Source organism: Penicillium nucicola (assembly GCF_028828085.1).
Source record: "Penicillium nucicola strain IBT 29836 chromosome Unknown utg000006l, whole genome shotgun sequence".
In the NCBI taxonomy this organism is placed as follows: Eukaryota; Fungi; Ascomycota; class Eurotiomycetes; order Eurotiales; family Aspergillaceae; genus Penicillium; species Penicillium nucicola.
The window spans coordinates 1,591,454-1,610,431 of NW_026643130.1; the positions used below are offsets into that span (position 1 = coordinate 1,591,454).

Sequence of the window (18,978 nt, forward strand, 5' to 3'; positions counted from 1 at the left end):
AATGATAGAGATGAGGTGTAGAGATGCGAAGGCGGACAGGCCAAGTCAAGTCCGCTGTTGTTTCCACCTTTCCACAATGGACGTCACTTCACTCAGTACCCTTTCTTGACAACATCCGTCGTATTTGCCTACATATCTAGGCCCAGCTATCCGATCGAGGCTGTCGCTTTCCTCCTGGCTATCCCAGCCTGCGCAGTTGCATTTCTAGTTGCTGTCGCACTTACCATCTCCGCATCCTGTCCTATCTTCTTCAACCCCGCCACGATGCTGTCCCTCGTCCTGACCGTGCTCTTTGTGCACATCGCAATCCACCTGGTCAATACAATCGGAGCGAGCACGATCGACAATCTGGTATGCCACCCATGAGCTCTGCGTTGGCGCTGCAGCTCCACCGAACACCTACATCTGAACCCAACAACTAACACCTATCCTTTAACAGCTATGGCTCCTCTACCTTCGATTGCCTACGCCAACAGCCCGCAAAGCCCGCAAGCAGCAACAGCTCAAGCGCGAGGTCCTCGAACAAAAGCGTGACATGAACAGCGTCAGCTCACAAGACCAGTTTGCGAAATGGGCGAAACTGCGCAGGCGCCATGACAAGACCATGGAAGAATACGAGGCGATGAGTACGTGTGCACTACACAACAATTAATAAGACATCAAGGTCTTTCTACAGCTTAACCAACCAGACTACTGACACGCCTCTCTACAGACAAAGCCCTCACTTCCCAGAAAACCTCCTTCGACTGGAGCGTCAAGATCGCGCGCTGGCTCAGTACAAACGGACTGAAAATCTTCCTGCAATTTTGGTATTCCAAGACTCCGGTCTTTGCTCTGCCCGAAGGCTGGTTCCCATACTACGTTCAATGGATTGTGTCTTTCCCTCGCGCGCCGCTGGGCTCGATGAGTATCCAGGCTTGGAGCAGTGTCTGTGCGGCTGCTATTGCGCTTGTGGCGGAGGTGGTGGGTGCCTTGATTGCGCAGGTGGTAGGCCAGAAAGAACCTGTGCCTGTTGGTGCTGAGAGCAAGAAGGCGCAATGAGTTGGATATGGGCTTGTTATGTATGGTGTATTATTATACGAGGAATGCCACGATATTATCATGAATATTACATTGCATAATGCATTAAATCAAATTTAGTTTATGTTTAGATATGTTTGGACCGATTTCAAGTTAAGATCAATTTCATTTTTTTTCTCAATAGCTCTCAATAGCGTTCAAATATTTTGAATGTTCATCAGATAAGAAGATAATCGTTTATCGTCAATGACTCCCTTTGGGAGACTCTGTGCTTGACTCTATGATTGGTATATCATCACGCGAACATAAACCCATGGCAAAGACACAAGTTTTTTAAAGAAAAAAATGATAAAGAGTCCGGCCCCTGTGACAGGGCTTCTGCAATGAGACAGAATCTCACAACCGCTTTGCCATAAGCTACAGACTCAAAAGACAAAATCAGAACTCCTCGCCTCAAGAATGAGCCCCATTGAGTTACCCTCCACCCACAACCAGACGGAAGCAGATGAAAAGGGCAATCGCATGACTATCCGAACATGACGAAAGGCAACCCAATACAAGGAACCAAATCCTTCCCCTCTCCAACACCCAACACACACCCCATTGTTTCCAGAGACATTGTTACATGTAACCGTCGGGTGGTGCAGAGTGCCGGGAGGGAATAGGGCAGTCAGCCGCTATCGAATTGCTTCTATGGCGGCGCGTTTCCGCAGTGCCTGGCTTGGGACTTTGGCGGAACCAAAGCGCAGGGTGTCCGGGGACTTTCTCCCAAAGCAAGAGAAAAAGGAGGAAATCCTTTTGTGTGTGAGCTTTGAATGCGATTCTTTGAGCGAGGAGTTGGGAGGAGGAAGAGGAGGAGTTTTCTTGGTGGGTTTTTATTCTGCTATTGGTCATGTGATGGCGCTAGCCTGGTTGGGACTAACCGTGTATTGAGGTGGAAGTAAAAGCAATTTCAACTTTTCAGTTGGAATCGAGATTGTTGCATGGGTTGGCTTCGTCTTTAGTAATGATTTATTTCTTTGCAAAAATAATTGGGACGGTATCATTTTTTCTAGATATTTATTATTCCACGGTTGTCTACCTTCTGGCTAGTTCGTTTACTGAAAGAAGTCTGGAAAGAAGAATGCATTGACAAAGGCTATATGAATGAATTACAAACAATTTTTACATGATCCCGTTTACGCCTTGGTCTTCTTGGTGACCTTCTTGGCCTTCTTGGCCTTGGTAGCAGGTGACTTGGCAGCAGGTGACTCTGCAGCAACCTCCTTAGGGGCCTCCTCAGCCTTCTTGCCCTTCTTGGTCTTCTTGGGGGTATCTTCAGTGGGGACAGGGGCCTCAACAGCCTTGACAGGCTCCTCGACAGTCTTCTCAGCGGTCTCAGCCTCGGCCTCGGCACCCTCGACAGCCTTGGGCGCCTCTTGCACAGGGACTTCGTCAACGCTCTTCAGCTGGGGAAGGTCAATCTCGTAGCCGAGAGCCTTGAGCTTATCAGCCTTGGCCTGTCTCTTCTTCTGCTCAGACTCGACACGCTTGGTCCACTGGTCGCGGGTCTTGCCCTTCTCCAGGCGCTTCTTCTCGATGCGGTTCCATGGGGTCACCTTGAAACGGCGGTTGGCGCCCTTCCAAATCTCGGGGTGGAGCTGCTCTTTGGGAACAAATTTGCACTTGACAATGTGGCCGTACATCAGGTAGTTATCCATGGTGTCAGCGACGATCTTGGCGACGGTGGCGGTGGAGAATTCAATGAAAGCGTAGTGCTTGGAGCGGCCGGTAAGACGGTTGCGAGAAAGACGGAGACGGGTGATTTCACCGAATTGCGAGAAGTAGGCCTTCATCTGGTGCTCGTAGAAACCGTGGGGAATGCGTCTAGACAAATATTAGATACTGAGATTAATCAGGTGCAGGACGAAAGCTTACCCAATGTAGACAGTGCCGGGCTCCTCGGCAACACCGTTAGCCTTCTGCTGCTTGGCCAGCTTGCGCTGGGCCTTCTTGGAGTCTGGGATCTTGGGGATGGGCTGGCCCTCTTTGTAACCCTCATCACCGGACTCGCCCTCGTCATCACTGCTCTCGAAGCCCTTGATGAGGGCAGCAGTCTGGTCATCTTCGGCATCATCTTCAGCCTCGCTCTCCTCGGCGGCAGAGATCATCTCTTCGTCCTCATCCTCGGACTCGACGACGGGCTCGGGCTTCTTGCTCTTGGGGGCGGCCTTCTTAGCAGCGGCCTTCTTGGGGGTAGGCGCAGCCTCAGTCTCTTCCTTCTTGGACTTCTTGTTGGCAGGCTTCTTCTCGGTCTTCTTCTCAGTCTTGGCGGGAGTAGCGGCTTCGGGCTCCTCGTCGGTCAGGAAATCCGCAGCGCGCTTGCGAGGCTTAACCTCACGGGTAGGCTGGGCCTTGACCTTGGGAGAGACAGCGGCCTTTTCAGCCTTGGGCTTTGTGGACTCCCTCTTCTTCGAGATAGACTTAGGAACAATATCCTTGGGGTTTTGGGCAGCCTTGGCCTCAACCTTCTTGGTTTTTTTGGCGGGCGAATCGGCGGCGACAGGCGCGGCTGGAACAGCGTTAGTATGATCAAAAGAGATTTCACAAGGTCATTGGGTATTAACATACCCTTGCGCTTCTTTTCACTCTTATCAGGGGCCATTTTGACGTTGTGTTGTGTCGAATTGGAGACTGGACGCTTCTCAATCTTTTGCGGGAAACTTTTTTTTTTTCTCTGATTTGCTTGGAAGGCGGTGAGTCCGGCCTACCAAATCACTTATCGGCGCGTAGTGTTTAGCTACTGCAACCCTTCTTTCGCATTGGAATGGGCTGCGAAAATGGGGAAAAATAAAAAGGCCAAGCCCCTGACACAGGAAGAAATCTGGGATGACTCTGCTCTGCTTCAATCCTGGGATGATGCCGTTGAGGAATACCAGGTAAGCGCTTTCTTCCCCATCACGTGATTCGTATCTAACATGATGGCAGCTCTATCACAGCATTCACGCCAAAGGTGAAAATGTTGAAGATGTTTTGAGAAATGCAGAAGAGTCTGGAGTTTCTGTTGAGGACGAAGTAGTTGAGGCAGAAGCCGATGTCGATGTCGCCGAAAATGATGTTATTCTGGAGAAAGAGGATGCATCCATGGACATCCATGAGCCTGCTAAGGTATGTTTCCGATTTGGGTCAATATAGCAAATAGGTCAAGTACTGACAATATCAGCTTTCTGGATCTGCGAGCAGTCTGAACCCCGAAGTTCCTACAACCGATTTGCCGATGCCTCATCCAGCCATGGCTAATGGTATGTCCAACACACGACTTTTCGATTGAATCGGACTGACTTTAATCTCTAGTTCAAGATGAAGCGTTGAAGAACCTTATGATGTCCTGGTACTATGCTGGATACTACACAGGAGTCTACGACGGCCAGCAGAAAGCAACTCGCGAGAAGAGCTCATGAACAGCTGAGCCAGGACTGGAAGTCGTGGTCCAACAAGTTCCTCGTGGAAAGTCACAAATTTATCATCATTACCAACACATAATAAGCGGATACCCAGACAGACTTTGCAGATAGAAATGGAAAAATCACTTCAAATTGCTGCTAAACACAACCATCTTATCATTTGCCTACTATATCATGAATATCCCACCATACACATCCACTGTCAACAGCGTGAAACAAAATACAAACGAAATTAAATCCACTTCTGTCAGGAACCACCATACATGACTTAATCCATCACGCGTTGGTCACAGAAGCATAGTCCAGCTTTCTTATAGCTCGACTCTACCCGATTTGATCCATTTAAAGACCACCGCCAGCACCACCAAGCAGACCACCAACAAGGGGAAGCTTGCCAAGTGCGTTGGGCTGAGAAGTAGGGTGGTGAGTGTTGGTAGCAGTGGGAGTAACGAAGGTACCAGAAGACAACTTCTTGGTAGGAGTACCCTTGTCATCGGACTTGGATTCATCGGAGCTGGAATCAGCAGTCGGAGTAGAGGCTTCCTTCTTCTGCTCCTTGGCTGGGGCTTCGTTTTCGGTGGCGGGTGCATGCTTTGTCTGGTTATCCTCGTCATTGTTGTCCTTGTCATCAAGCCCGTTCATAATCTTAGTGGCGCTCTGCATGATACATGTTAGTGAATGAAGCATTTTCATTGTTCATTATAGCATAATCTCACCTTCAGTTGATCGAGTGTGCTTTCAAGAGTGAAGCCGTGGCTGGGCGCCTGCTCATCACGCTTGACGGGCATAGATAGGGCCAACGCCGCGAGGACGAACAGAACAGAAAGGAAGGAGAGACTGAGACGGGCCATTTTGATGGTATGGTATATAGTATTGAATTAAGAGAAGGAATGTATATTCAGAAAGTGCTGATGGCCAAACGAGTGGAAGATCGATCAGATGGCGAAAGAGTGATCTCAGCTGGTGGGTGGATGGAGGACTGACAGAGAACCTCTGGCCTTCGGGGAGCTATGTGGAATTTATATCTAGCCCCTTCGATGGGTTGAAGGGAATGAGAGGCAAAGGGGGCTCGGCGTGTAGCCAGTTATCTTACGTCGTCGCGTTCTATCCAGTCTATATCGGGACATGCAAAGATTGCGTTGCTGTATGTGTTCCAATGTCCTTCGAGACATACCAAAGGTTGGGCTCGTATGGAAAAAAAAGCTTTTTGCTCGTTCATGCTGGGTGTTGGTATGGTTGAAACGTATGTTAAGCTTGACGGATAACTCGTTCAGTTAGGGATCGCCATGATGGCAATCAAGGGATAGTTTATCGATACAGAAGCGAGCGACATTGATTAAGAAGATTCTGCATGATCAGGGATCGTAGAGCATTCCAACCGATCATGTTCCGAGTTTCATGGAGGGCATACTCATACATGGTGGAGAAGGGATCTAAATGCATGCATAGCTCGACAGACTTCGAAGCCAGTTTCAGTGACGTGCTTGATACTTCCTCTCCGTGCTACAGAATCAAAGCAAATACAGACCCTTCAAAGGGATAATGCAACTTGCAAGTACAGTACTGTACTATAAAGGGCTGTTGGCCCTGGCAGGGATGCAGCGGTACTGTAGAGATCGTCGCCTTGCACATTCCGTAAATACGAAGCATTCTTCGGTGATTTCTCCGACATCAAGGCTCAAAGTAGCCATAAGCCATTCGAACCAAGTTATAAACTAGGATTATTTACAGGAATGTATCTCCTTCTTTTTGACACGCACAGCCCCATTTGTAGGGAGCGGACGCAACACGAGGGAGGCTCCAGAAGAACATTTGTTCAACTGTGAGGTCTCAGTTTTGGCATTTTTTTGACCTCGAATACCATAGGAATGACGAACAAGACTTCGAAAATGCCAACATGTGTCTACGACTTTAGCTAAGCTACAAGTTAGTGAAGCGCATTGGACGCCTGATGCCCCGTCTGTAGGAACGATCAGGCTGGAGTGGTAATGATCTGCTGAGATAGCACAGGGTTGGAACCCAACATGAAAGGTTCCAGTAGTCCTGGTAATCAATTCCATCCGATGCGCCAAGGTTATCAAAGTCAAATGATCCAATCTGCATGCAAATCGGCAAAATTCAAACAAAACAAGGATCCTGGGCATGGGGGATGTTGGCTCAAAAGCGAACCCGACTCCCTCTGGCTGAACGTCAGGGGGCGGGATTAGAACGAGCATTCTTCGGTCTGGGTCCCTAACTAAAATTTGTAGATGGAGTGAGAATGTTCCATCGACAAGAGTGTGTCGGAGACCGTGATATGTTATGAAGTTGAAGAAGAGAAGATCTGGGCGAAGCTGCGCGCAAATTTTATTTGGCGGCTAGCGCTGATTATGTCAGCCACAGCACGTGACCGTATCATTGTCAAGAGGTTCTTGTTGGATATCCATTTGGATTTTGGATTTACAGTATATGTGTTCTTGAGAAATGATTGGGCTGAATTGGTACTTCATATTACATTGATGGCTTATTACGAGTGAAACTATTTCCAAGAAATCAATAGCTACAGTAGCCCAGGCTTCATCAACTGTAGACTATGGGCCAATGACATCACAATATTCTGGATATCATAGATATGAGAATGAAGAAAACTGTTCATTTCTGGTTGTTATGATAGGTACTCGTTCAGTCGAGAAATTGGTTGTGTCACTTGGATTTTGTGATTGGATTCCAGCTTTATCTCCATTCACGGATTCAATGTTGAACTAATGTCCTTGATCAGGCTTCTATCTTGCAGAAATCGAAAGATAGGGTTGAATTTACAATCCTTGTACTATTGGATAAATATTTGGAGTATTTAAAAGCAAACTGGGAGGCCTCCTTGAGTATTTGTGAGACAACTGTTTAAATTGAATATTGCGAAGGCCTGTCTGAAGCATACATTCCTGCGTCGCAAGTCAACCATTTTATTACTGAATGAATCATTAACACACCTGAGAGAAGCTCATTTGACATCAATAGATAGCTGAAGCTGGAGTTAGCAGCTTTTCGCATAATTATAAGAGATCTCCGAGGTCGCATGGTGTGTACTAGTATGCAGCCACAATCCATGGTAAGCAGAACTCGGTTTCCTTAGCAAAGATCGGTGGTTGCGATGTCTATCAAACCATGGAATACAATTTTCATATTGAACCCCCTATCTATTCAGACTAGACAAGAAAATAAAACCCACTAGATGAAAGGGCCCAGTTTCCAGCCTCAGGGGCGAGTGTAGATCTAAGCCCGAGGCACGAAAATCCCGGCTCCTCCGGCGAACGTCGCGACAAGCCCAAGCCCAAACCCAAAGACCATTGCATATAAAAAGCCCATCAAAATGCACAGAAAATTGCAAAGGGCTTTGATTCAATTCATCATCTTCCTCTGTATTCTATTTTTCATCTTATATCTCAACCGCCCACAAAGCAACCAAGAAAAAATCTTCGCATGGACCAAAATCCGCTACAGAACCACTTCAGCCATCATCCCTGAGCGAAGAGGCATCTGTCCAGGCCTAGCAGGAAGCACCAAGCCAGCTCTGGTAGTCGCATATACAGAAGCAGATGGCAACCCATCCTGGCTGGAGAACCTGCGCGCAAAGTACCATGTATGCAAATACAACATCGACACCCCCACCAACAAAGAAAGCAACCTGCTCCAGGTGCCCGCCAACCGCGGCCATGAAGCAATGACCTACCTCACTTTCATCATCGACAACTATGACGACATCCCAGCTGCAGGCGCAGTCTTCATCCACGGCTCCCGCTGGGCCTGGCACAATGATGCGCCGGACTATGACAACGCCGCGCTGCTTGCAGCGCTAGACGTCCAGCGGGCGCTCCAGCCGGCAGGATATCACAACATGCGTTGTGACTGGAGCACCGGGACGTGTCCGTCGTCTGTGGCCGCGCAAGGTAGCCTCGAGATGAGATTGCAGAGTGCGGTTGCGCCGTGGAGTCCACGTGCGGCGTCGGATCTTGCGCTGCCAAAGGCTTTGGCGCATATCTTTGGTGGGGGTGTTGATGAGGCGCTTTCCTCGCGGATTGAGCAGCAGGTGCATTTGCATCTTGGGCGGAATGACGCTGTGCGCGCGCAGTGCTGTGCCCAGTTTGTTGTATCACGGGAACGGGTGTGGCAGCATACTTGGGATGAGTATGTTGCGCTTCGGCAGTGGTTGCTTGATGGAAGTGATGATGGGGTTGCGAGACGCATGAGGGCTGATGAGAGGGCGGCGCCTGGGGATGATCTTGTTGCTGGGCGGATTTTGTCTTATTTGTGGCATATTTTGTTTGCGCCGTTTGAAGAGGATGGGGGCATTGATTTGATGAAGCTGAACCGGTTTGCTTGTCCTTCTGCGGAGGAATGTTATTGTCGGCTTTATGGGAGGTGTTCGTTGAAGTGTCGTGGTCCTGCCAGTTGCAGCGGGCAGTACCGCGTACCTCATAATTACAAGTTGCCGGCGGATTGGGCTGAGACACATTCATAGGGAATGGGGTTGGGAATATTGGAGTTTGTATAAACTGGATTGTTCTGGATAATTTGGCAGGTCATTGGGTTGCAAATAGACGAATTGGATATCATGTCATTTCAGAGCTGGGATTATGTACAAATTGTAGCTCCAGCGACGCTATCAAATACTTAGAATCTGGCAAGAACCCGCTCCTCGGTGTCTTGCGAAGCAGAGAGGTTATACTCAGAGTTATACTTCTTGCTAATGACAGACTTGGCCTGCTCGGCCGTGAAGCCCTTCGCCTCCACGGCCGGATTGTAGCCAAGACCATTGACCTTTCCAACAACATCAGAAGGCACAGCAGCCGCAATTTTGCCATCGGCACGCTTGTACACGGTCACAACGACCGCACCACCGAGACCAAGGTTATGCTGCAAAGCCGCAGAAGTACCGTCAATTAGACGGTTATTGGCCCAGCCACGCAGGTGCCAAACCAACTCAGCACACTGAGCAATACCAGTAGCACCAAGCGGGTGACCCTTGGAGATTAGACCACCAGACGGGTTGATCACCATCTTGCCACCGTAAGTGATGTCACCCTTGCGGACCATCTCATGCGCCTTACCAGGCTCACACAGCTCGAGGGCATCGATAGTAATCATTTCGTTGGCCGAGAAACAGTCATGCAATTCGCATACCTTGATATCCTTGACATTGACACCGGCCTCGGCTGTGGCAGAGCGGCATGCTTGGCGCGACATGCCAAAGCCCATCAAATCAATAGAGCTGCGATTGAAAACAGCAGCGGTGTCGGTAGCAAGGGTCTGACCCGCGATCAGAATAGCTTGCTCCTTGAGATGGGGGCGTGCATCCAGGAACTCCTGCGACACGACAACGGCAGCAGCACCACCGTCGGAAGTCGGGCAGCACTGTAGCTTTGTCAGGGGCTCGTGGATCATGGGTGCATTCATCACTTGCTCAAGAGAATATTCGGTCTGGAATTGCGAGTAGGGGTTCCGCTTGGAGTGCTCGTGGTTGACGCGGGCGATTTCGGCGAAGTCTTCGTTCTTAGCTCCGTATCTATCAATCTGTTAGCACTTTTCCATTTTATTGCGATGGAGGATGGCATAGCGGCCACTCACTTCTCTTTGTATTCGACGCCCGCGTTGCCGAACATTTGGGCTGCACCGGGCGCATTGGTCACACCGCGCGTCTCGGCCATCATCATTCCAAACAGACTCGTAGGGTTCTCACGGTCGTTGTACATCGACTGCAAGCTACCAGGGTTCATCTTCTCAAATCCAACCACCAGGACACAATCTGCGGCACCGTATGAGACCATTTGGCGGGCCATAGCGAGACCAGTCGACCCGGTCGAGCAGTTGTTGTTGACATTGTAAATAGGGATACTGGTCTGGCCGAATTGGTAGAAGACACGCTGACCACAAGTGCTATCACCATAGACATAGCATGCAACGCCCTGGTCGACATCGTCGTAGTTGATCTTGGCGTCGAGCATGGCCTTGATGCCGGCCTCGTAGCCCAGTTCGTGGTAGTCTACCTTGCCGCGAGGCTTGATGAACTTGGTCATGCCTACGCCTAGGACGTAGGCAGGGCTTGCTTGCTTTTTACCCATGTTGTCTGTTTTGTCAATAAAGTGATGTGGAGGGTTTCTGTCAAGGGGCTTTACAGATGTATAAATAAGAATTGGGGAAGTGTGAAATTGCGGGGAGAGGCCGAGGTCCCGAGGACCCCGGCATTGGCATTGGCACAACTCTGCATAACTCAGTTCCACTCTATGGGAATCTGGCGTTTGTTGAGTCGGCTTTTATATTGACGATCATGTTGTGGAATCAGATTAATTGTAGCATGTGGAATTCTCCGACCGTGATTTCTCACGCGAATAGCCTATACCCGGATATAGCCTTCAAATTGCACGTGGTAGCTTCACAGTTTGACTGGGGAGACATAGCATAATTTCTATGATTATTTCCCAACGCAGTAACTACCGATATTTAAATACAAAACATTCATCCCCCTACAAGGGTTGCCCACGGAGAGTTTCACCGGAAAGGTCCTCGTGCTTGTAATGACATTCCCTTGGCATCAGATAGAGAGCTAAACTTACTATCATATCCATGGACGTAAGACTTGACTGATCGTTTCTCAAGGAACAGGACGAAAGGGAATATTAGGTATCAGGAATGATAAGATTCCCCGGACTCCCAGAAGCAGACTAGTCCAACCTTGGATACAACTATAGTAGTTTGAGTCGATTACCCTCCCCGCATTCCAGTCACGTATAAGGCAATGGAGCAGGTGCTTCTCACTTAGATGCTCCTCTCGTTTACACGATCTAACCTGGTCCATTCTTTGCCAAGACTTGTAAAACCGGATTAGATCATCTGTAACACTTCCCCAATCAGGATCGCTTTGCCTTCAATATGGGTGTTTTATCCCCTTCATTCCATGGGTATGTCGCTGGTGGGTGCACACAGAGTCTGGTTCCATATCCCCGTCTCTCCGGAGCTCTGTCGTCCATCATATAGGTTCCCTCTGCCTAGGGTTCGAGCTCCCCCGTGGCCTGCAGATATCAGGCATTTGATGTTCGGCTTGCATATAGCGGGGTTCAGGGAGGTGGCGATACATTAAGCACACTTCCCATCGTGTGTTCTGATTACCACTTGACCACAAAGGCAGTGCCTCAGTAATTTTGAATTGAACCAGATGAAACGAAGATGGAAGATAGCTTGAACATAGCTTAATCGTACGATTGTCCGGCGTAGAAGAAATTGTTCACAACGACGTCACCCGATGTGGCCCTAACCGTTTTGGGGAATTAAGCTCGGTCCACATGCCATTTTGCTCAACTTCACTTCTTCGCTCGCCTGGGCGATTGGCTTGTGCTAGTTATTATACCAGAGGTAAGTGAATCTGTGGTATAAATGTTGGGAGTGGAATTTTTGAGATGAATGCCTTGAGACTGACGCTTGACTTTTGCAGATCACCACTGCCGGTCACCATTGCCGCGGAAGTCGGAACCCACCACGATCTCAGCTGTTGGAAGTAGAGGATTTTGAAGTAGACCTCTTCACCTCTTCATCTTGTGACATAGACCTGTGGAGTGTGTCAACCTCACAGCCAGGCTCCATATATTCGAACATCGCATCGTCTGTCGCATCGCCCAACAAAATCCGCAGCAAGAGCACTCGTGCCGCAAGCGTGGTGACATACTCTGCGGGACCTCTGGGCCAGAGTTGTTATAAAAGTAGTGGCAGATCATTTAAATGGAACATTGTGGGACGCTGAACGGTCTACTCTAGCGGAGAGACCGATTTGCGTTCCATTGGGTTCCCCAGCCTATTGGCAGAAGAGTCAGGCTCTCTGGGGTACTGACCATTGATCGCATCGTCAGCTCTAGGCACCGATGGACGACACAGAGAAATGACTATCGGAAAGCGCCCTGACGACGCACCCTTCTCCTCGTCGTCACCCCAAACAATCACCGCAAAAATGCCTGGCTCCAATGCTTGGACATTCGACGAGTCCAAGCGCAACAAGCTCTTGAAGAAATACAAGACTCAAGTTTCTTCGGCGGCCTCAACCATCTGCGCCACCATATCACTGGTGAGTCTCTCCTCTCCAGTCTTTGCGCCAGCACTGATTTGGTGATCCTTATTGGGTCCGATGCTGGTCCGATGCTAATTCATCTGAATCATGGAAAGATTCCTCTTGAAAATATCAAGACCCGCATGCAAACGTAAGTCTGTCTCCGAAATTTGGATCTGGATGACCATTCTGACCGATCATGTAGTCATGACTTTAAGAACGTTTTCCAATGTGCTCGCTACCTCTGGCGCAATGAAGGATATCGTGGCTATGTCGCTGGTATGTCTCTGGATGCAATTCACTGACTTTGGGATATCCTGACAGTCAAATAGGCGCTCTTCCCCCACTGGCAAGTGTCACGGCAGTGCGCGTCGTCAATTTCACCGTGTACCACCATTTCACGGGCAGGATCTCCAATCTAGTTGAGAGCATGACTGGCTTCAACCCAGTTGAGGACTACAAGCGACCTGGAAGCACCCCAAACATGCTTGGAGTAATGACTTTTGCCACTGCAGGCATGTTCTCTGGGCTCTTCGCTTCTCCTCTTGCTTGTAAGCTCATTTCGGTCAAGTGGGTGAATCAGATAGACTGACGTTGACATAGGCCCCTTTGAGCTGGCGAAGAATGTTGTCCAGACCTCTGTTCTGGTTTCCAATCGCGCAATGGCAGCCCCGGATGCCGCTCGGGACAATTCGTTGCGTCGCAAGCCTCGCCTCGGCACCATCGCCGCAATCCAGCAGATCATCAAGCGCCACGGGATCCGAGGACTTTACACCGGCTTCCGCCTGCATGCGATGCGTGACACTATTGGCACCGGCCTGTACTTCGCTATCTATGATACTGTTAAGCAAACTGCGGAAAGACAGTTGGGTTGGAACAAGACTGACCTCGGATCAACAATGCTTGCTGGCGTTATTTGCAGCACCGTCCCCTGGGTTTGTGTATGTGATCAGTCTGCCGTTTGGGCGAACAGTACTAACATGTGGTTACCAGACATACCCTTTTGACACTCGCAAGACCCGCGCTCAGAGTGTCCTTCTTGGCAAAGGCCAGGAGATTGGCGAGGCTTCAAAGGCTATTGCCAAATCGAGTACCTACAAAGGAATCTCGATCATCATGCTTCGGACTGGGCTAAACAACATGATACTGCTCAGTTTGATGGAGTATTTCAAGCGCCGCATCGACGAGCTGCCAAACTGAGCGCTCAAGTGAAGATGCAGTGAGTCGGCCGGGCGAGGATAGTGCTGTTCGGAATGAGCCTCAGCCCAGGCCATGGAGGGGACGTCATGAGTTCCTGTCTCCGTAAATACATGTATGAGGTGGAACCTCATTCAGGCGCAAATATTTGAACAGCGAAATGAACTACAATTGAAAGCCAATATCTTTTTCGTAGATCATAAACCAAAATCCGAACAATTGTCGCCCAGATATGGCTGAGTTCTGCCTTAGGCCACCCACACGTCATCCCGTTGCCCGGTGGGGTTGAACTTCTCGTCAACAAACGAAGTCTTTCTTTCGCAACCCCACAGCGACAATGGCGTCGTAAGTACTCCGAGACAGAGACGCACAAAGCTCCTGATATGTTGGTCTTAGTGGCTTACCTTGTATACCAGCAACATCCTTCAGCTCCCGTTTCGTCGCTCACACGCCGCCTCGCTTTCCGATGCTATCACGCAGTACATATCTTCAAAATATGATCAGCGCCCGGATATGTTCGCGGAGGATTTGATGATCATTGATCGTCTAAGATCCGAAGCTGTCAACGTCCAGGAACCACATTTCAGCGGAATCAGCCGGTTGATCACATACGCAGCGCAGCTGAAATGGCTCGGTGGAAAATTCCCGATTGATGTGCGCGGTACCTCCTTGGATATGGCTGTTTCTATTATGCTTAGAGGTCGAGGTTGACGAAATTATCTAGGTCGGGGTGGATTTCTCATGGTATCCGGCTTTTGGATTCAATGCCGAGCGACCAGGTGAGTGTTAAATCATCTCAAGGGGAAGCGGATAGGTTTACTGACAGGATCTCTGGATAGTATCTCAGAATAACCTCCGATTTGAACTGGCGAATGTCATGTTCAACCTCGCTGCTCTGTATTCTCAACTTGCTTATGCAACGAATCGGACAACCGCAGATGGACTCAAGCAGGCCTGCAATTACCTGTGCTCTGCTGCTGGAGTCTTGAATCACCTTCGGGTGGACATCATCCCGGACCTTCGTTCGTCACCACCGGAGGATATGGATGAGATGACTCTCCAAAGTTTGGAACAACTTCTACTTGGCCAGGGGCAGGAGTGTTTCTGGCAAAAGGCTGTCAAGGATGGACTCAAAGATAGCTCCATCGCGAAATTGGCAGCCAAGGTTTCCGATTTTTATGGTGACGCCGGTGACCTGGCTGTCAAGTCTAATGCCATTAGTACAGACTGGATCCACCACATGACTGCGAAGCATCATCATTTTGCGGCAGCGGCTCAGTTCCGCCAGTCGCTGGACTGTTTGGAGAAGCGCAAGTACGGAGAAGAGGTTGCCCGCTTGCGCGATAGTTTAATATGCGTCAATGAAGGTCTGAAGGAGCAGCGCTGGATTAATCGGACTGTGCTTGGTGATCTGAACGGATTGAAGAGCCGTGTTTCGGAAGACCTCAAGCGTGCCGAGAAGGACAACGACATTATCTACGTCAATCCTGTGCCACCGAAATCGGAGCTCAAGACCATTGAACGCGCCAGCATGGTTCTTGCCAAGGCTCCCTCGCAAGTCACCGATGCGATATCTATGCTGGGTGATAATGGACCACTGGGCCAGCCGCTGTTTTCTAAGTTGGTACCATATGCCGTGCACATTGCTGCTAGCATTTACTCTGATCGTCGGGATCGATTGGTGAACGATACACTTATCGGGGAGTTGGAATCAATGACTGATAAATTACGGGAGTATGTACCGAAGAAGACCTGGAAATTTGAACAAAAGAAAAACTTGCTAATAAGAGTACAACAGTTTACTTTCATCCTTAAATTTACCTGGATCTCTGCAGGCACTGGAGAAGCCGCTAGGCCTCCCGCCAACACTTGTCTCCCACGCAGAAGAGATGCGCCAACAAGATGGCTTAAACCGCCTACACCGCTCAATTGAAGATACGGCTAATATCAAGGGCAATGACCAAGCAGTTTATAGCGAGGGCGTTGATCTTCTCAAAGCCGAAAAGGCAGAGGATCTTGCAGCTCGTCAGAAATATGGCACTGACCGATGGTCTCGTCCAACCTCCGAATCCGCAACACCAAAGTTGTATAAGAGTTTGAAAGAAATCAGTGGCTATTTCACATCTGCTCAAAGCAGCGATGATCTTGTACAACGGAAGCTACATGATTCACACTCGGTTTTCCTCGTTCTTACTGGTACTAACCGGGATCTTGAGTCCTACGTGCCTAGTAGCCGACGAGCAGCTATCCCGCCGCATGTTGAGCGCGAGTCGAATCGGCTACGTGGATGCTTGAGTGAAATTAGCCGTATGGAGAACCGGAGAAAGCGACGTATTCAAAGTCTTAAGGATAAGGCACGGGCTGATGATATTCGTATGTATTTATGCTGCTTGTCAGGTGAAATCTGCTAATTGGATATTAGACCCTGCACTGCTGAGACAGACTGCACGTCTTGAGCGAGAATTCCCTATGCAGGCTATCCAAGCCAGCCAATTTGAGGATCTCTTCGAGGAGCAACTAAAGAACTTTGATTCGGATCGCGATATGATCGCCCAGGAGCGTCGAGAGCAAGACAACCTCTCTGATCAGGTTCGGGAAGCCAATCGTGCTTTCACCGGTGCTCACAAGGGCGACGCGTCAACGAAAGAGCGCGAGATTGCTCTTCAGGATCTAGAAAATGGCTACTTGAAGTATAAGGAGATCATTTCCAACCTCGACGTTGGACGGAAGTTTTATAATGATCTTGCAAAGATTGTCGCTCGCTTCCGTGATGACGCAAAGACCTTCGTTCACCAGCGCCGTATGGAAGCGAGTCAGTTGGAAACGTATGTATCTGTTGGCGTTCAGTATATCGATTTCGTATACTAATTACCATAATAGTGATATTTCCAATGCACAGGCCATGTCCTCCCTGCACATTTCTCAGCCCCATCTTCGCCAACAACCCCAGCAGCCCGCACCATCCACCTATACAGCTGCTCCCCCGTCACAGCCGCTACCTCAACCACCGACATCAGCTCACACTGCACGCCCTGTCGTCCCTGCTCCTCCGCTCACAGCACCTCAGCCGGTCCGCGCCCCCGTCGCACCACCTCCCGTTTCCACACCTGGAATGCCAGGCATGTGGTCACCCGAAATGGGAATCAGATTTGGCTCTGCCGCCATTCCCCCCGGAGCGAACCCGGCCTCGGCACCTGCTCCAGCTCCAGCTCAGGCCGTTCCGAAGCCTCGTGGCCCTCAGCCCGCGACTTGGGACCCTAGCCAGGGATTGCGCTTTTCTTGAGTGTTATTCATTAGACGAATTTTGTTGAGTTCTGTAGATAGACCATTCATTCACATACTTGGACTTTTGCCGAATACATGTGGTATTATCTCTTGCTTCATGATACTCGAGCAAAATTCGTGTCTTCCGCATATACGATTGGCTTTATATTTGTTGTCACTATAATACATACATGTGGTTGCCGTCCCCAGTCGAGACGCACAAAAATCAAAACTGCATTCATTCGGGGATATAACCCGTTATTATCATTATGTCCAATATATTGTTCTATGTCACATGTAAAGAGAGACTGAGCGTAAGACGTCACTCCAAAATTTCTAGTGCATTAATCCCCAAGCATATGTATAGTCACATAAGTGATTCCGCATAAACGCCGCAACTTTGAGCATCAAGCATGGGATGCGGTTCATTGCCTTGCAACAAAGTCAGTCGACATTGTCTCATGGTCCATGATAACGTGAGACATCAAAAATTGCAAGCCCACCAGGTTCCCGTCACCTTCAACCCGAGGACTTCAAGCCTGAGCGGAAGCTCCGTTCAACTTCCCAGAAGGAACATGGCCATTGCCATTCAAGCGATCATGACCATCGACACTGTCCAAGATTTACTTCTCGGCCTCAGCCTCAATCTCAGACTCGTCAGGCTCGGACCGATCATCCTTCTTATCACCAGTAATAAGAAACCGGAGTGCACTGCGCAAAAGACAATACAGCCAAAAGAGATTGAGACACTGAAGAGAAGCCAGCAGTCCAAAAGTGATAATATTAGAGATCCAGCATTTGTATTGCTGAGTCTCCCAATTGAGCTCGTAAGGCCCAACAGTCTGAAACTCATTCAGAAGGGAATACAGAATGCGAAGATTCAGCACATGGCGAAGATAGACCCACGCGCCAATCGAAGCCGCAAAGAAAGGGATCATATAATCCGGAGCAATATAGTGAAGAGATTTGGACAGCTGCACAAAAAGTCAATACCAAACCCCTAAAAACACAGAACAATCCAAACCAAGCCCCGAACCAAGGAGACAGGGGAAAGGGCAAGTGCCCATTCAGAAACCAGAAAGACTTCACTTACAGCAAGGAAGAAATCGCTAATATCATGAGTCAGATAAACCCCAATGCCCAAGTACGTAAAATGAAACCGATAGCTCAAGCCAATAAGCGCCAGCGTGACGATGTGATGCATAACCAGCTCGTAATAATCCTTCCGGGGCTTCTCCAGCCCAAGCACCATGACGAGCGCCTGCTGCGCCCAATAGGCCGCTTCAAACAGATAGTAAAACTTGAACGCGGCTTCATGCGTGCGATGCGGGAAGCCTTCGTACATGCCACGGGTGTTGAAATACCACACGGGCGTCTGGCGCATCACGTACAGACCAGCTGGACCGAGGACGCCGAAGTACAGCACCGTGTAGGCCTGTTCCATGAAGCGGGCCTGCTTGCCGGTTGATTTGACGTACTTGCGCGCTAGTGGGCGCAGGAGCTCTTGCATGATGAATTCGCGGGTGAAGGAGAGAACGATTGTGTAGAAGAGGACAAAGGCTAGATCCCATGGTCCTTTGCCGTATTGGGGGTTGGGGCTGTGGGATGCTGGGGTTGGGGGCTGTTTGTAGGATAGGAATATAAAGTGGTGCAGGATGTTGGACTCGGTCGGGTTGACCGCGTATAGTGCTAGGATTGATAGCAGTAGGGCTAGTGGGATGGCCCACGTGTGTGTTGCTGCGAAGCGCTTACAGCGTTGGAGGGCTGTGCGGGCTTTTGGTTTAGGATCTTTGTCCGGGTTGCTGGGTTGGGGTTCATTTTCTTTGATTGATGATAGTGTTGGCTTTGATTGTGTGAGGTTCCTACGTTGATATGTGCCCTTTTGTTTGGACTGCGGGTTTGGGATCGCCATTATTTTTGTTTTTTTACCTGACTTGTCAGATGGGTGGGAGTGGGAGGAAAACATCTACACACCGCGAGCGT

General features: G+C 49.4%; 9 protein-coding genes across 9 annotated transcripts; 5 read left to right on the top strand and 4 right to left on the bottom strand.

The window, feature by feature from the left end:
• Positions 1–264: 264 nt before the first annotated feature.
• N7511_006603 (guided entry of tail-anchored proteins factor 1) lies at positions 265–1,041 on the top strand (the record flags this gene model as incomplete). The annotated part of the gene is made up of 3 exons (XM_057128980.1): positions 265–351; positions 440–626; positions 713–1,041. The coding sequence occupies 3 exons, from the start codon at positions 265–267 to the stop codon at positions 1,039–1,041; spliced, it is 603 nt and encodes a 200-aa protein (XP_056983536.1).
• A 1,157-nt stretch (positions 1,042–2,198) lies between these two features.
• Positions 2,199–3,664, bottom strand: N7511_006604 (RNA-binding protein; the record flags this gene model as incomplete). The annotated part of the gene is made up of 3 exons (XM_057128981.1): positions 2,199–2,886; positions 2,938–3,571; positions 3,631–3,664. 3 exons carry the CDS (start codon positions 3,662–3,664, stop codon positions 2,199–2,201), a joined length of 1,356 nt encoding a protein of 451 aa, XP_056983537.1.
• Positions 3,665–3,752: 88 nt separating this feature from the next.
• Positions 3,753–4,460, top strand: N7511_006605 (uncharacterized protein; the record flags this gene model as incomplete). Its single annotated transcript, XM_057128982.1, has 4 exons — positions 3,753–3,938; positions 3,988–4,167; positions 4,223–4,301; positions 4,354–4,460. Coding segments are annotated over 4 exons (552 nt in total), but the record flags the coding sequence as incomplete, so codon positions are not given.
• Positions 4,461–4,805: 345 nt separating this feature from the next.
• N7511_006606 (uncharacterized protein) lies at positions 4,806–5,314 on the bottom strand (the record flags this gene model as incomplete). Its single annotated transcript, XM_057128983.1, has 2 exons — positions 4,806–5,120; positions 5,180–5,314. 2 exons carry the CDS (start codon positions 5,312–5,314, stop codon positions 4,806–4,808), a joined length of 450 nt encoding a protein of 149 aa, XP_056983539.1.
• Positions 5,315–7,812: 2,498 nt separating this feature from the next.
• On the top strand, positions 7,813–8,961 carry N7511_006607 (DUF3431 domain-containing protein; the record flags this gene model as incomplete). Its single annotated transcript, XM_057128984.1, has 1 exon — positions 7,813–8,961. One exon carries the CDS (start codon positions 7,813–7,815, stop codon positions 8,959–8,961), a length of 1,149 nt encoding a protein of 382 aa, XP_056983540.1.
• A 152-nt stretch (positions 8,962–9,113) lies between these two features.
• Positions 9,114–10,561, bottom strand: N7511_006608 (putative sterol carrier protein; the record flags this gene model as incomplete). Its single annotated transcript, XM_057128985.1, has 2 exons — positions 9,114–10,005; positions 10,068–10,561. The coding sequence occupies 2 exons, from the start codon at positions 10,559–10,561 to the stop codon at positions 9,114–9,116; spliced, it is 1,386 nt and encodes a 461-aa protein (XP_056983541.1).
• A 1,808-nt stretch (positions 10,562–12,369) lies between these two features.
• Positions 12,370–13,734, top strand: N7511_006609 (putative mitochondrial carrier protein; the record flags this gene model as incomplete). Its single annotated transcript, XM_057128986.1, has 6 exons — positions 12,370–12,552; positions 12,651–12,685; positions 12,740–12,813; positions 12,867–13,085; positions 13,138–13,475; positions 13,528–13,734. 6 exons carry the CDS (start codon positions 12,370–12,372, stop codon positions 13,732–13,734), a joined length of 1,056 nt encoding a protein of 351 aa, XP_056983542.1.
• A 334-nt stretch (positions 13,735–14,068) lies between these two features.
• On the top strand, positions 14,069–17,014 carry N7511_006610 (putative pH signal transduction protein PalA; the record flags this gene model as incomplete). Its single annotated transcript, XM_057128987.1, has 7 exons — positions 14,069–14,076; positions 14,148–14,385; positions 14,456–14,510; positions 14,571–15,465; positions 15,530–16,104; positions 16,154–16,556; positions 16,612–17,014. 7 exons carry the CDS (start codon positions 14,069–14,071, stop codon positions 17,012–17,014), a joined length of 2,577 nt encoding a protein of 858 aa, XP_056983543.1.
• Positions 17,015–17,528: 514 nt separating this feature from the next.
• On the bottom strand, positions 17,529–18,907 carry N7511_006611 (uncharacterized protein; the record flags this gene model as incomplete). The annotated part of the gene is given in 3 exon segments (XM_057128988.1): positions 17,529–17,607; positions 17,623–17,969; positions 18,089–18,907. 3 exon segments carry the CDS (start codon positions 18,905–18,907, stop codon positions 17,529–17,531), a joined length of 1,245 nt encoding a protein of 414 aa, XP_056983544.1.
• Between the last annotated feature and the right edge of the window lie 71 nt (positions 18,908–18,978).